The sequence below is a fragment of the Ostrea edulis genome, chromosome 10, assembly GCF_947568905.1.
Source record: "Ostrea edulis chromosome 10, xbOstEdul1.1, whole genome shotgun sequence".
Taxonomy (NCBI): domain Eukaryota; kingdom Metazoa; phylum Mollusca; class Bivalvia; order Ostreida; family Ostreidae; genus Ostrea; species Ostrea edulis.
Window position 1 is genome coordinate 22,987,273 of NC_079173.1, and position 17,171 is coordinate 23,004,443.

Genomic DNA, 17,171 nt, shown 5'->3' on the forward strand with positions numbered 1-17,171 from the left:
CTCTTTCTTCAATGTTTTTAAGCATTTTAATTACACAGATGGTCAACACGTGGAGAAAACAAGTCAGACGTATTGTGCCAGAACATATTCAAAGAATGATGTAAATCAAATGTTGATTCTCAATCACAAAACTTTTTCCAAATGAACAGCATGAAAACGTGCGACTTTTCAACACTTTACTCAACCATTCCAGACCAGAATTTTTTTTTCCATCAGAGACAGATGTTTCTTTAATAGAAATGGAACACAGAAATATTTCCATCTTGTGCTCTGTCTTTCGAACAGTTACTTTGTTAAACACTGTTCTGCAATTCTGTTTGACAATCTGTTGGAATTCCCTTGGGCAAGAACTTTGCTCCTTTGTTAACTGACCTGTTTTTATACTCTTATGCAACAGAATTTATTAAAAACAACTTCTACGTGAGAAAACAAAAAATATCTTGTGGCTTTCAATGCCACATAAATGAATTATAATTTTCATTCAAATGTCAATTTAATATATCCTTGTGAACTCGAAACTTGTAGGAACATTGTCTTTGTATGTCTCGTTATTACAACTGTATTTTAAACGGCATTAATTCCACATTTGGTAACCCTACTTATACTCCAACTGCCCTATTAAAAGATGAACTTTTTCAAAATCATGCTTCCATTTTAAACATATTTAATATTGCAATGAATGGGATTGATGAATATGGGTTACCGTACCTATACTGGATTCCTAAACTTCACAGAAACCCTTACAAACAAAGATATATTGCTGGATCCAGTAAATGTTCTACCAAGGCCCCAATGTATCTTTGCTCTTCACGAAAATATTAACAGCTTTAATATTAAAACGGAAAAACTACAAGTGTATAGTGCTATAGCACATTTCAGAAATGCTGTAAATCAAATGTGGATTCTAAAAAAAATCTAAAGAATTTTTGGTAAATTTGAAATTACAAAACTTTTTTCAAATCGACATTAAACACGTATGGCTTTTCAACACTTTACACCACCCTTCTTCACGATAAATCAAAGATCATAATTTTGACCTCATAGACAGTTGCTTCTTCAACAAATATAAAAAAGGAAATATTTATATCTATTGATCAGTCATTCAAAAAAAAAACTTTTTAAACACCACTCTGGTTCTACGCACAAGTACTCTGAATTTGCAATTGAAAATATCCTGGAGTTATTCATAGACAATATCTTCGTAGTCTTTGGCGATCAGGTCTTCCAATAGCCTGTTGGAATTCCCATGGGCACTAATTGTGCACCTTTATTAGCTGACCTGTTATTATATTCTTATGGAGCAGAATCTATTAATTAACAATAATCATTTTCATTCATATGCTGATTCAATATATCCCAGTGAACTCGAAATAAGACACCAAGCGTTTCGATTTAGATATTTTATTGAACATAGATATTAACGGCAAACTTACAACTACATCATCAACTTCCCATATTTATGTAGCAGTATTCCATTATCACCTGTAGATGATCTTTATGTCTCTCAAATGATTTAATACGCAAGACCTTGTTCTGAGTATGATCAGGTTTTTAATCGAGGCAGGCTGCTGACAAACAAGTTGATATTACAGGGTTTGCAACAGTTTCGTTTAAAGTCTGCATTTCGCAAATCCCATGTTCGATATAAAGATCTAGTTTGCCCATGCAACCTGTCATTGGGTCAAATACTGTCCGACGGGTTTCATGGATTGATGTACCGTGACCTACTTTAAAGCTAAGATTAGGTCAAACAGTTTTTCAGATTAGTTTTCGTTATGGATACAGGTGCATGTGTATTGCCAGGAAATGTAGTCACAACCTTCCTCTCGGAGAAATACAGATTCGGTTTGCATCTCAGCTTAATTGGTGCACCGTTTAAGGCTAAAAGTAGGTCAAATAGTTTTCTGGACTTTTTTGTATTATGGATACAGATTTTGTACTGAAAATTTGTCATCACTGTCCGACGGGCGAATAAAAGGTGAATATAGCGAAACATCGATCAATCTCATAACTCCTATTAGCAATATAAAATATAGCTGGGTAATTACGGACCCCTGGCTGTATATACCAAAGATGGGATCAGGTGCCTAGGAGGAGTAAGCATCCCCTGTCAACCGGTCACACCCGCCGTGAGCCCTATATTTTGATCAGGTAAACAGTGTAATCCTCAGTCAACATCAGTGTGCAAAGAACGGCCTAATAATCGGTATGATACATACTGTTTACGATGCTCTTGTTATTGAATTGTGTAGCTTGAACCTCCAAAAAGCAGGGAGCTTTTGTGATGCCTGCCATCACTATGATATCAACATGTAATTCATTTTGCGATACCATTGGGGTCCAATATATGAAATTGAAAGAACAAGGTCTAATGAGATTTTTAAATATATTTGATGCATTTGAGTGGACACGATGAAGATCACTTGATCAGAGTTTCAAAACTGGTGACCCGAAAGGTATTCAGAGCAAGGTAAAGACGAGGGGGGGGGGGGGGGGGGGGCAGCAATAAATGAAGCCATTAGGATTTTATATGCCTCGGAATCTACAGATTGAGAATTTTTTTTTTACTTTAGCTCGGTTTGCTTAGTACAGAGGATAACTATTTCCAACACGATATGATATATGATGATAAAATGAACACTTTGGAACTGTAAACTAGTCCCCTTCCCCACAAATCCACGTCTCCATATTAATAACCACTTGTTCGCAATGAAGAGTGTCATCTGTAATAAATTTCGTCAGATTCATAATTTGTTTTGCCTCCTTTTTTTGTAGATATTGTCGTCGACTTATGAGCGATTCTTACACGTAACTGTCGGCTAATGAACATAGAAGCACCTCCGCAAAGGAATCTCCCGGAGAAGTGACGATCGGAGTTCCGCGTCGCTGGATTTGATGTGTACAATGTGTCACCCACAAGCAAATATCAAGAGAAATTCCCGACAACAAACTTATGAAATTAATGAACCTTTCTTTTCTGAAGCGATTACATTTTAATAACACAGCTTTTTAATTTTCAGGAAACTTTGTTCAAGAAAGTACTCCTTGTTAAACCAATGAACCGTGACCACTTGGACAAGCTTGTGGTTATTAAACTTGATGTTAAACAAGATGTTGTAAAAATAGCGGAATTTCATGTTTAATAAATTATCGGTATATCAGTTGTTACTTGCAATCGAATGTGGTTAAAAGGCCATGAGGTCTATCGATAATTTAGTGGGGTTATTCTTAATCGTGGTGAGTATTTTAAATGCCATTTGACAATTTCGATAAATTGAATATTGCGATTTTTAATACACACATTTACATCTACGAAATTCTTGTCTTGATAATCTTGATAATCATAAATGTAGATTTTTTATTTTGAAATACCGATATATCTAAAATCAACGTGTTTTATTTTATACGCGATGATAACTGATGCGGTGTTGTTGTGGTGACGTCGCCGTGGTGGTGTCCTTGTGGCGGTGTAACTCTGGCGAAGTTTCTGTGGTGATGTTTCCAATAAGCAGCTGGCTTCTATACAGAGCAACGAAGCGATTTTATTCATGCTTTACTTGTGATATCTAATTTCATTTAATCTGGTATCGCTCATAAGCTCTTCAAGAATTTGGAATTCGAACCTAAGACGTTAAGAGCATGTTCTCTTACGGAGAGAGAGAGAGAGAGAGAGAGAGAGAGAGAGAGAGAGAGAGGATCCTCTACACGAACAATGGTTACATTTTACCATTTGTTCCTCATCTAAAATATTGTCTATATTTATACTCCTTGATGTGTACTTCAGTTTTGTAGTATATGAAGCATGTACAGATAACACAGTTCTGAAACTACTTCCGATGTTGAAAATTCATAAATTTGGTTGGTATAATTTACCAAACAGAGCACTGTTTCTTGAAAAGTGTATGTCAATTAACTCGATATATGTTATGAAAAATTTTGGGTTTTAACCAATAACTCAAAATTTCACTTTTTTATATTCTGTCTTAAGTTTTAGACAAGGCATTGCAACCTATGTGCAATTATTAAAACTGACAATATTCCTAGGTTCTTTTCAACTCTAAAAGCATATAATAAATGTTTGCTTATTTCAAGTGCATGGGGGTCATTATTTATTCTTTAAACTTATATTTTTAAAAGACATAAATGTGCATTAATTTAATATATTGATTGATATGTGTTGTTTGCCTTGGTTTGCATAAATCAAATATAAATTCTATGTCTAAGAAAGTCAGGTTTAACACCCTTGATTTATAATTCAACAACACGCTCTATAATCCCTATTTTTCTTTTTGTTTCATGAATTTCCCTTCTATGTAGAAATTGGAATATACAGGTACTTCCAATTATAAGAATTTACAATGCTATAAAACCCATGTTAAAACCTCTTTAAGAAAAAAAATGAAAGAAAGAATAAATTGACCGTTCGCACCAAGTCAAGAAAACTGCACCACACTCAAACAAAATATAATTGCACAAATTTTCTTCTTCAACCAAACAGATCATTTTCTAGAATTGTCACTCAATACCATATACAAATTTATATTGCGACGTTTTCTTCTTTTATTTTCTGTGCTTATTACCGAGTTAAAAACACTGATGTCGACTCCATTCCTTTATCACGATGTGTTTCCGCGTTTACAAATAAAAAAAAATTAGAAAAAAATGTTGACCGCTTGACAAGTTGCTTAGTTAATGCCTCGCGCTAACAACAATACCAGACGGTTTATTTGTGTTTTATTAATTTCCTTTTCATCAAACAAAATAATTCGCATATCATTAATTTGTCAATTTTACAGATTTCACCAGAAATAGCTTAATGAAATTGTTAGTGCAGATGAAACGTCCGCGTTCAGGGTTATTGGCATGGGAAAATGAGAACAAACATGTTTCCCAGACACACAAGTGAAACATTTTTGACTGATTTGAGGTCAATGCTGATTATGACGGATGCTAACGATGTAACATTTATTTGTATATAGGTTTTGCCAATGTGTTTTTTTTTTGGGGGGGGGGTAATTTTAACCTTACTTGGTATTCTTAATATGATACCTTCAAACATTTACATGGATTCTAGATATCGTGTAAATGAATCTAAAGTAATATGAAATAGTTCGGGCTCTTGCCTTTATCTTTGGAAACAGCATGCCATCAGACATGACGTTTACCAACTTTTAGGTAGCTCAATGCACTAAAGCTTTTACCTTAATGACACTACGTCACAAGATGGCGATTTAAATGTTTTGTGAAAATATGTGTATTGATCGATTTGTTTGTCTATCATCGTAGCTCAGTGGTTAAAGCATCTGGCTGGTGAACCGCAGATCTCGAGTTCAAATCCTCCGGAGTCTTTTGTTCATATGTGTTGAAATAAATTTTGGAAAATCATGTTTTTATCCAAATTTGCATATTTTCCGCCTTTTTGACATATATACCTATTATATATCATATTATCTTTTATGATTAAATCAATTCGTACTGATTTGAAAAACTATTTCAGGATGTAGTGAGCCACCTTAAGTCCATACATTACAATATATTATAAACTACGAATTAATTTTATAAACATAAATACACCCGTAAAACATTCTAACGGCAATCAATTAAAACGGACATATCTCACTGCGGCTCATGATGTCCTTTCTGTTTCCTTAGGTGGTGGCCACTGACGTGGTATCGAGTCAGAAAGGCTCTAAATGGCAGGATCCCGGAGGATGGGATTGCAGATATACCGGTAAATGTGCTACAGCGGGAGACTTGAGCCCACTGTCTAAACTACCTTCACATGAATTTCAACTCCTAGCTCATCAAAATGTTCAAACGTCTGTCCCTCAGTTGAAATCAAACAAGGAGATGTTGCACACGCTACCAGAAATGCATCTCCCCGTTCTTCATTCGCCTGCTGAACCCGGTCAAGTCAAACACACGCATCAAGGGTCAAGCGCACCTGATTACGTCAAAGCTATAGGTAAAAATGTATGGATATCTAATCCACATTTCAAACGCAAACCTGACACCACGAATACCTGGATGTCCTACCCGATGATTCCGCTGACTGATAAGAGACTGGAAATCAACATCACGCCAGACCTCCAAGTGAATAATGTTGCAAAACTGTTTCCTCAAAAACAAATAAAAGGGATCCCCGTACACCTTCCCAAGGAACCAGCAATGCCGACTGTACCCAATTTACAGAAGTCTGTTTATCCAATACCTTCTCAAGCTCAAGCCTCCATGATAATGCAAGATGTAAAACCAAGTTTTATTTCTAGTAACATTCAACCTAAACCATTCATAACTTCGAAATCCCACGTGTCTAATTTTCAGAGTCAAGCAATACATCCCCCACCTCTGCAATATAATCCCAATGTTTTAGGCATAACTAATTTCCACAGTGTCCCAATGGCTGTTATGTCCGTTCCGGCAATAAACCCTCTACCACCAAGACCTTTACCAAAACAGCCGGTGCACCATCCTCACAAAGTCATTCCAGTCATCGTACCTTTTAATCAACACGCATCACTTTCAAAGTCATCCTCCTCGAGCGGAAATCCGCGTATACCCGGGGTATCGGACACAACTTTGCATGGACAAATTTTTGCAAAAGATCTACTGCAAAACGTTCAAGTTTTAAGTCAACCAAGACCTCAAACTGGCATTCAGATTCTTAAATTTCCCTTGCATGCCACAGACAATCGCCTCCAGCGAAAAGCAAATTTTGGACACGTTCATCAAGCTGGGAGTCCAATGAAGAAAATGATAATTGCTGGAAGCAATACATTGTCTCAAAACTCGATTGCAAAAGCAGGACGGCATATAGCGAGTGGCGCTCACGCAGGCGCTACGAGTGTGTCAAGCAACCATCAAACTAGAATAAAAAGCATGGGGGATTTTTTAAGAATGGCTCAAATGAAACTATCATCCCAAGATATTTCTCAGTTACTTCGCATCTCTAGAAACCATCAACACACTCTAGATACCATTCTTAAGGGTTATATCAACCTTCAAAACAATGCTAAGATAACCAAATTGTTCAATGCAATCTATAAAGTTAAACTTCTCCAACTGATTCAATTTTATCAGTATCTTCAACCTGGTTCGGATCACCAAAAACGGGTCGAAGAAATATTCATAAAAAGTATTGATAGACTGCGAAACATGGCGGAACATGAAACGGTACTCACAAGAACTGTGACTCAGCAAGGAACGAGTGTGGGTGGAACTGGAACAGGAGGAGGGGCGAGTGGAAATAATGGAATAGTAAGTGGAGGAGGTGGGGCTGGAGGCGGAGCTTATGTAGGGGCAGCAGGGGCTGGAGGCGGAGCTTATGTAGGGGCAGCAGGGGCTGGAGGCGGACCTTATGTCGGGACAGCAGGGGCTGGAGGCGGCGGAAGTGCGTCAGAAAACGCGGAAGGGGTTGAGATTGATACAGAGTTAGAGAGTGATGATGATTCAGATTCAGATGAAGATTAACCCACAAGGATACATGTTAATGTTTGGTAAACGGATAAAAACATTTCTAAAATGTATTTGATTATTTAATATTTCATTAAAATATCATTACATTTACATAGTTATGGTTTCATTTATACAACTAAGCATTACGATTAACATGACACATCATTATGTTCCCGGAATCTACCAAGCGGTCGCCATATGAATCAGACAGACACATTGTTTTCTGTACACCTTAATGTATCAGAGTAGTGTTATTGACATGAATAGAAACACGTGTGGTGCAGTAGAAAAACGTGTCAATTTTGTTTAATTTGTCGTTTTACGTACCATGTCACCGTCTGTTGGGGACGTGCCACAAAGTTTGACCTATAGTGTACCTCCTAACCCTATCCAAACAATACCCCACGTAAATACAGATATGATTAAAAGAGTTGTGTAGACAAGATACATTCAAGATTTTGAACTTGATTTACATGGATATACTGTAGACTTATCAAACAATATTTACAGTTTCAATGTTCTTGCCTTTAATATCTTTACAAACTGTAATACTGACCATTTTCAGATGAATGCGATGGAGGTATGGACAATGCACCCATGAATCTGAATTAATTTCGTACTTTGTACGTCTATTTTAACAGCTGGATAATGAAAGTAGAATGACTTCCAAATATAAGAATAAATTTCATATTTGACAAGACATGAGAGTATGAATTGCATATACTATTCGTAAAGCGCCAACGGGCTTCACGAAGTGTCGCCTAATTCACGTTCCGGGTAGCTAGGCGTTCCGGCATGAACGCTAAATACTTATAATTTTCGTTCCGGACAATAATTTACGTTCCGGCCCGCGTAAGTTTGGTTCCAGCAATTGCCCACTTCATGTCATTATCTATTATAATCAAAACAAGTCACTAACGACAGCATATGCAATTATTATTCAATAAAAAAGAATCATTTCGGATGATGTTGCTAAGATATTTTCCGTGATTTCTCATAGATGCGGTATGAAAATCCACATTGTGTTGACCACAAAATGTTTCTGGGACAACTCTGGTTCATCGGTAATCCGATCATTAGTACACTATACATAAATTAACTATATAAATAGTTGTTTGAATGCTGATACAATATAAATGTATTTCAAAACTCATATAAAACTTTTCTTTTGTTGGTGCTTTTCACTTCTGTTACGTAATGGCGTCCACATCAGACGACACATCCACGGACTACAAGATAATACACATCATAACTTAATCATTATATAGTGTACATCTTAAAAACCGCTTATGAAACAAATGAACAAGAGAGAATGAGATTTTTAAAAAATAACAAAGATTCAGTAGGGGCTGAAATAGAATGCTGTCAACATTGTATATGCAATTTTAAAATTTCTCATTAACAGTAATACGTAGTTTTAACATGTACATGGCTTCAAGCATTTATATTCAAAAAGTTCAATGTCGTCTGCTAACTTAGATCGTATCTTATCTGTAAAAAAGCGTCATCATCGTCTGCTAACTTACGTATTGTATCTGTGTAAAAGTTTCAATGTCATTTGCTAACTTATATCGTATTGTATCTGACGTGTGTAAAAGTTCAATGTCGTCTGCTAACTTACATCATGTTGTATCTGATTTTTCTTAGCCTGCTTTCTTTTCCATTCTTCCTCCCCCCTGTGTCGCATTAAGGCGTGGTGTTTCCATATTCTGTCGTACGTGGAGCCTTCTAAGGCAGCTTTTCTTTTCTAAAATCAAACAAACAAAAGGCTAAGAATATCCGCGGTACAATGACTCCCACTGTCTTGGGATTTATATCATCATCCTGAAAATAATAAAACAATCTTACTGGGTTAAAGCATGGACTTAGGTCATGTTCTTCAAGAAATTAAAGAACATAAATTTTTATGTACATGTATTTATCGAGGTAATCAAACTCCCCCGTTTCATTTTTTATACTCTAGTCTTTGTGATTTACAGCTGTGAAGCCTAGTTTACATTTGGCCTGCGATATTTACACGGAGCGCCTAACCTAGCCGTGTCTAGCTTGCTGTGGGACTTCTGTGTAATAGCAAACCATGACAAAACAACAACATATAGTAAAAAGCACCACCTTATCATAAAGAACCACATCATATTAAAATAGCACCACCTTATCATGAAAGAACCACAGCGTATTAAAAAAACACCACCTTATCACGAAAGAACCACAGCATATTAAAATAACACCACCTCATCATGAAAGAACCACATCATATTAAAAAAGCACCACCTTATCACGAAAGAACCACATCATATTAAAAAAGCACCACCTTATCATGAAAGAACCACATCACATTAAAAAAAGCACCACCTTATCATGAAAGAGCCATAGCGTATAGAAAAAAACACCATTTTATCATGAAAGAATCACAGCATATCAAAAACAAAACACCGCCTTATCATGAAAGAATTACAGCATATAATAAAAGCACCACCTTATCATGAAAGAACCACAGCATATAAAAGAAAACCCTCCACACCCATATAAGGCTGTAATGGCGTTCCATTACGCTGTACGATGGCGGAGATCGCGCGGGGACTTTTGTGTTCTTGCATGGTGTTGGAACCATTTCCGCACAGCCATCGAACGGATGTGTCGTGAACTCTTTACACGAGCCCGTGCCAAAACTGACAATATCCCTATGAAAGGTGAAGAAAACGAACAGTCATCAATCTCATAACTACTATAAGCAATACAATATAGAGAGTTGGGCAAACACGGACCCCTGGACACACAAGAGGTAAGATCAGGTGCCTAGGAGGAGTAAGCATCCTCTGTCGACCGGTAACACCCGCGTGAGCCCTATATGTAATGGAAACATAAACACTGTAGCCCGTAGACTCCTACCACGCCCTGGAAATTGTACAGAAAATCCTGCAATAATTAATCGCACGACTGCTAATGTAAACAAGGCTTAAATGTCATAAGACGAAGACAATCCAACCGTCTTTACTAAACCACGATAGCGGAAAAATAGCGGGAAAACACTATACAGTGATTCTTATAATGATCACATTGTTTCATGTCGAGTTCGCAATATTTTTTGATGATGAAGTTTATACAAAAAGGCTTCCAAGTTGGACGATTTTCAGTAGTATAAACATGAAAATAGCGTATACTTATTAATATAGTCATACCTTGTCTTCTTCTAACCACAATTTAGCATGTAGCTGATGAGAGTTTCGTTCATTTTCAACACGTTTAATTTCGTTTTCTGCGACAAGTTGAGCATAATAATCGTCAAATTGCTCCATCTTTTCCTTCACGACGTTTTCTATCTTCAACCATCTAGACTGAAAAAAAAAACATCAATGAAATGCGTAACGTGAAAATGTAAAGACAACGAACAGTGATCGATCTCAGAACTTCTACTAGGAATACAAAATAGAGAGTTCGGCATACACGGGCCCCTGGATATATCGGAGGTGGGATCAGGTACCTAAGAGTAATCATCCCCCGTGAACCAGTTACACCCACCATGAACCCTATATCTTGATCAGGTAAACGGAATAATCCGTAGTCAGAATTATTGTGCTAAAAACGGCCTAGCACTCTGTATTAAACACATCAGATAGGATTTGACACAATTATTCGTTCTATTGGCAAACTAGATCATTATAATGACCATAGAATTTGCGAAATGTTGACTTCAAACAAGAATGTTTAAACCCTTGCACCATCTACATGTTTGTCAGTAGTCTGCCTCGATTTAAAAACTGATCATGCATAGATCAGGCTTTGCGTATCGAATCAGTTGAGAGATAAGAAGGAATGCAGGTGATATTGGAATATTGCTACATAAATATAAAAAGTTGACTGAAATCACCCCGGGGTGTCTAATAATAATAATAGCCTTTATTTATGTCTGTCATAAATGAGTTGTTAGTTTGCTGTTAATACTGTACCTATCTTCAATAAAATATTTAAGTGTTACAGAGACATTTTTATGCCTCTGAAGGGTTTTGAACCCGGGTCTTTGGCACATATGTCCAGCACTCTACCAATTGAGATAAATGGTTAACCTACATGTATTAGCTCTGACCCAGAGCTAGCAGGGAGCACGCGTTGGAGGGGGTTGGCTTGTGGTTAGTGTATTTCCTGTGGCACATGCGTTGGAGGAAGTTGGCTTGTAGTTAGTGCATTTCCTGTGGCGCATGCGTTGGAGGAGGTAGACTTGGGGTTAGTGCGCTTCCTGTTACGCAGGCAAGCTGATTACAAACCTCGTTTCTCTTTTTCAGGTCCTCTGTATACGACATCCCTGTGATGGTTCTCGGTGAGTTTTGTGTCAACTTCTCTGACCTTTGTTGAGGTGAGGAACCAGTGTTCTGCAAGGTGAAATTTAAGAGAAGGTTCCAGAAATTTGTTTTAAAAGTATGATATAAGATTCTTTGATGATAGGCCGCCTATATCATAAAAAAATAAAACTTAAAATGTTTCTGTCATGGGATGCATGAATATTAAGAAGCCATCGTTATTTGATCCAATGATGAGTATTCAGATATGGGTCGAAATCATGCAAAAGTTGAAACAGTTTCTAGAGTCTAGTGTAATCCAAATTGTTTACATGTATCACGGTGAAGGGCACTCCATCATTTATCTTGTTGGGTAGGTACTAGTCTACCATGTGAATATGTTCCACACATTAAATCGTCAATCTATGTAAAGGATATAAGCCAAAAACTGCCCATTCTGTGAGAGAAAGCACTGCTGGAGGCCCGTATTCAAAAATAGCTTTATTCATAATCATCATTGTCAATTGGTTTACAAATATGTAGTGTTTCACGATTGATTACAAACACTGAGATGGCTAGATGAATAGTTTGAATTTAGTGGTACTAGCTGAATGAAATACTCATGAAAAGTGAAGATATCGAAAAGTGATCAATCTCAGAGCGGGACATATAAGAGCCAGAGATGGATGGGATCACGTGATTAAGAGGAATGCACGAATCCGAATATGGTTTTGTTTTAAACCAACAAAATTTTGTTATTTATACTACATGTAAATGATGCTGTCTCGCTGATGGTATTAGTATAATTACATTAATCTAATTAAAATCAAATCTTCTCTACTCCTTACACTGGAGAACTTGAAGTTAGGTTATTTCACCTTTCACACTTGACCAATCAAATGACAGCTTTTGCTAACATGAAAGTTTTCCTGCTATATCGGAACATACATGTACTTGGTATTTATCATACGTATGTCAATAATTCTCGAAAAGAATGGGGGAGTAATCGAAGAAGATGGTGGCAGCCCTGTGTGATGTTAGAATGCCACAAAAATATATTTCAACGATAATTGGTGAATAATTAATCAAGATCTGCCTTTGCTCTTCCTTTAACGCTGAGATTTGGAATTCGTTTAAATTTTTCATAAGTCGACGCCATTATTTTTTATCAACTTACAATCCGAATACGCTTCAGTAAAAGGATTCCTGATTGGTCTTTAATTCTTGCCAAGCTATTTGGTCGAATATTTGCTGAATTATTCATAAGACTCGGATAAATCAGGGACGGATCCAGGAATTGCGGTGGGGGCGCAACTTTATGAAGCAGTGGGCCTGGGGGCCGCCTTGAGACTCCCAGTGGGTCCAAGGTGAAGCCCTGGTGGTGGCTGAGGGGGAGAAGTTCCCGGAAGCTCAAGACTGAATTTTACAGATCTTATAGGGCTTGAAATATGTCTTTTATGTAGTCATTTTACTATTTTCTGTCATTTTTAATTAATAAGGTGAAATTAATAAAATGACGTAAATTTCAAGGGTTTCTGGAAAAAATGAAAGTTCTTCCAATAAAAATAATTCAATAAATCAAGAGTTTGTCGTCTATTTCTCCGAGAGTGGAAGAAATTATTGCTTCTTACATCGTTTGCATTCTTCTAAACAATCTTGATACCACGATTTACCTTAAATTTGAAACTTTTAGGGGGCACGCGCCGACTGCATCCCCCTTAAATCCGCCACTGTAAATAACACGACCTCAAATGCAATGCTGTCAGATTCCTCTCTAGTGTAAATCTGATTTTAATTAGATTAAGAGATACATATGAAGTTCTTTTTTTTTTTTTTTTTTTTTTTATTCTGACATCTGGAAATGGCGAACTACATGTATTACCTGTTTGATTTTCTCATTTCGTATAATACACTGTAACTTTGATCACGAACCTTTCTCTTTGGCAGATTTCTTTTAACTTTGGGCAGTGTCGCATCCACTCCAAGGCCGCTGAACAAACTCGGGAAATTGGAGTCCCAATACTGACAGCCCAGTTGACGACTTTGATATGAAAACGCGGAATCGACCCCACTAGGTGTCGCTGTTTGTAGTCCACTGCTGTCGTAATATTCAAAATCGTCCTCGTATCCCTTGTACTCCGACTAATAATATAATAATGACATCATTAGTTTCTTATTAGTGCGGTAATTTTATCGAAAATTCCAGACATCCACAAGGTCAGCTTCGGAGAACGTGGTTGTGTGTAAATTGTTTTCAGCTTGTTTTTTGTCACATTTAAAAGAAACGTTTATTATCAGGACCCTGTGGGGACCCAAGTTAAAATAGGTCCCCAATACCCCTTGCTTGTCGTGGGACGCGACTAAATGGGGCGGTCCTTCGGATAAGACCATATAAACCGGGGCCCCGTGACACACACGATAAAGATCCCTCCCTGCTCAAAGGCCGTAAGCGCCGAACATAGGCCAAAATTTTGAAGCCTTCACTGGCAATAGTGACGTCTCCATATGAATGAAAAATAATCGAAAAATACAAGCAACCAACGAACCATTTGTAACACGTGTACACAATACATTTACAACACGTGTACACAATACATTTACAACACGTGTACACAATACATTTACAACATATGTATACTATACGTTTACAATATGGGTATACTATATGTTATCATTTACACTTAATTTAAACATAGGGTCCCTTTTCATATAGATTTTAATGAATGCCATACTTTTCTAACACGTTTCAAATTATCAGTATGACTTTTCATTGCGTAAGTTTGAAAAATAAAGACATGTATAATGGTTTGATAAATTGCATTATATGAATATTAGTATATGCTCCCGTTGCCCCTGTGACGTCCCTTCACTGGAAAATCAGATTCTATTCTAACCATGTACAGCGAGAAACTACTCATTTAAGTTTGTTATCTAAAATTGAAATAATATATTGCATTATTAAGTTATGAAAAATAATAAATTATGGCAAGTTTGAATCCAAAGCTCGTGTAGAAACCATCAGAATTCAATTAACAAAATTAACAGATATGTTTTTCTACACTTACCATTGCGGTTGATTAATCTTAGGGGTATATTTATAACTCGACACTACAATCACGGGGTATTGTGTGTGCTCGGCCTCGCGTCATTTCACTGGCTTTCTCTTGTACAAATATCAAAGTATGATAACCGAAAATACCCACGTCATTCCCCGATAAATGAGTTTACTTGTTTATACACTAAATCAGTTTCCTTACCACATGGAAACATAATCATTTGAATTCTAATTCAATTATGATGTGGATTCGGTTTTCGTATTATCATTAATGTAACGTACAGGATTTTGATAAAACTATTGTTAAAGATTTTCTGCATTGCTGATCCCAAAAGACTTTTTAAGCTTAATTCGCATATCACATTGCACAAAGATGCAAGGAACAGTAGTTTTAATAGTTTAAATACGCCATTCCTGTCAATTTGTTTTTAAAAAGAAATCTCTGGTCAAGTTGAAAAAGGATTTTTTATGCAAAGAATGCCAGAAACCCTGGGATCACACCGTTTGCCTGAAGTATGCTGGCGTAAAGTGTCGCTGTTCATACCATCATGTATTTTGTATTTTCAAAAATGAGATTTATTTTTGCCGCAGTCGACCACCAGGAGAAAATCGAATTTCTGCCGGCATTTCTCTATGGTCGAATTTCTTGCCATCTTTACATTCTACTTTCATTTTTGTCGGAATTTCCCAGTCGTTAAAATAGATGTGCTTTACTATAGTATTCATCAAGATTCATACAACTACGATGCATTCATAAGGAAATATTTACTTTTCTGTGGTGGCATATTTCGACTTGTCAGATCTTAATGTTGACTTTTCAGATAATCATGTCGACTTGTCAGATCTTTATATTGACTTGAAAGATAATTATGTCGACTAGTAAGTTATAATTAATTATGTCGAGTTTTCAAATGATTTTGTCCACTTAATATCAAATTCAAAATAATTTTTTTTTGAAAATTACCGTTTAATTGGAACTTAGAGTCAGATGGGTAAAAGAAGGAAGACCTCGGGGTATGCAGCATATATCGTTTGCTGAGTATAAACGCGCAAAACGCCATTTACGACGACGTCAAGAAAGTGCTTCGCAATTTATTCGAAATAGTATATGTACGAAGATATCAACAACGCTGCAAGAATCGACATTCGATTATTTTGGAAATTAATTCGTCGACAAAAACCACACCAAACAAAGTTATATCCAGAAATACAGTTTGCCGAAAGAGTAGGATATACATGTACATCTGAAAGTGTCGCTTCAGTTTTTACTGAATATTTTTCAGCTGTGTACGAGACCGGGAAAAATTGAAATGTATGACAATCAATTTTACAACAATACCATTCGAAAATACAATCAAATCAAAATACAAGAAACTCAAAATTCTGTCAATCTTCCAGGTAGATATATTACAGAAAAGGAGGTGGTTCATTCTATAACACTATTAAAAAAATATACCCTTGGCCCGATAAAATTCAATCTGAACATTTGATTCATAGAAAAAGTGTATTATCAAAATATCTATGTGTATTATTCAACAGCATAATAAAACTAGGTAGAATTCCGTCTGGATGGAAACAAGGTTTTTATAGTACCAACAGGGTGTCAAGCCACTTTTTGTCTAAAAAATATAGGATTATAGGAAATTCTTTTTGCAGTTTATAGGGCAAATATAGGGATTTTTAGGAATAAATAGGGTTTTTAATATTAAGGAATGTGTATAAAACTTTATTGTTTCTGCATAAAAATCTTACTGGTGAAGAAACAATATTAACAATAGGCTAAACAAAGACAAAATCCTTTCAGATGTGGACTTGTTCCCATCCAATAGACAGTTCTTATGCAATCATCATAGTTATTCTCTTCATAACAATCTAATTAAATATCAATCTAGCATCAGCTTCTGGATTTTTTTTTTTATATTTTTTTTTTTATCATTTTTGAAAATAGGACCGTCATTTTTTAAATAGGGATTTTAATGACTTATAGGGAAAATATAGGAACCTTCAAGTTTATAGGAAAATACAGGAATAATTAGGGACTTGACACCCTGTAATAATCAATTTTCAAGAGTGGAAACAAACAAAAAACTCCTGACAGCTACCGATCCATTTCATTATTTCTACTATATTGAAAGTTTTTGAAAAAAATCACCTACATAAGGATTATGAACTTAACATTCAAAGAGAAATACTCTAATCCTCAACAACAAGGTATTCATAAAGGTTTATATAAGCTCCATCACAGCTGCATTCAACCTTCAGGAAACAATCTTACATCACATTGAAAATGGATCACGTGTATATGCCTGCTTTCTAGACAGCCGAAACACCTTTGATACAGTATGGAGAAAGGGATTACTTTGTAAAGTTAATGAAATAGGTATCAA

General features: G+C 36.2%; 2 protein-coding genes across 2 annotated transcripts; one reads left to right on the plus strand and one right to left on the minus strand.

The window, feature by feature from the left end:
• The first annotated feature begins 4,940 nt into the window (after window positions 1-4,940).
• On the plus strand, window positions 4,941-7,470 carry LOC125665286 (uncharacterized). Its single transcript, XM_048897937.2, has 2 exons — window positions 4,941-4,958; window positions 5,653-7,470. Exons 1-2 carry the CDS (start codon window positions 4,941-4,943, stop codon window positions 7,468-7,470), a joined length of 1,836 nt encoding a protein of 611 aa, XP_048753894.2.
• Window positions 7,471-7,534: 64 nt separating this feature from the next.
• On the minus strand, window positions 7,535-15,437 carry LOC125665288 (uncharacterized). The gene is made up of 6 exons (XM_056150888.1): window positions 15,381-15,437; window positions 13,662-13,871; window positions 11,718-11,822; window positions 10,635-10,790; window positions 9,077-9,202; window positions 7,535-8,684 (listed from the first exon to the last, which is right to left on the minus strand). The coding sequence occupies exons 1-6, from the start codon at window positions 15,435-15,437 to the stop codon at window positions 8,646-8,648; spliced, it is 693 nt and encodes a 230-aa protein (XP_056006863.1). The 3' UTR covers window positions 7,535-8,645.
• Window positions 15,438-17,171: the final 1,734 nt, after the last annotated feature.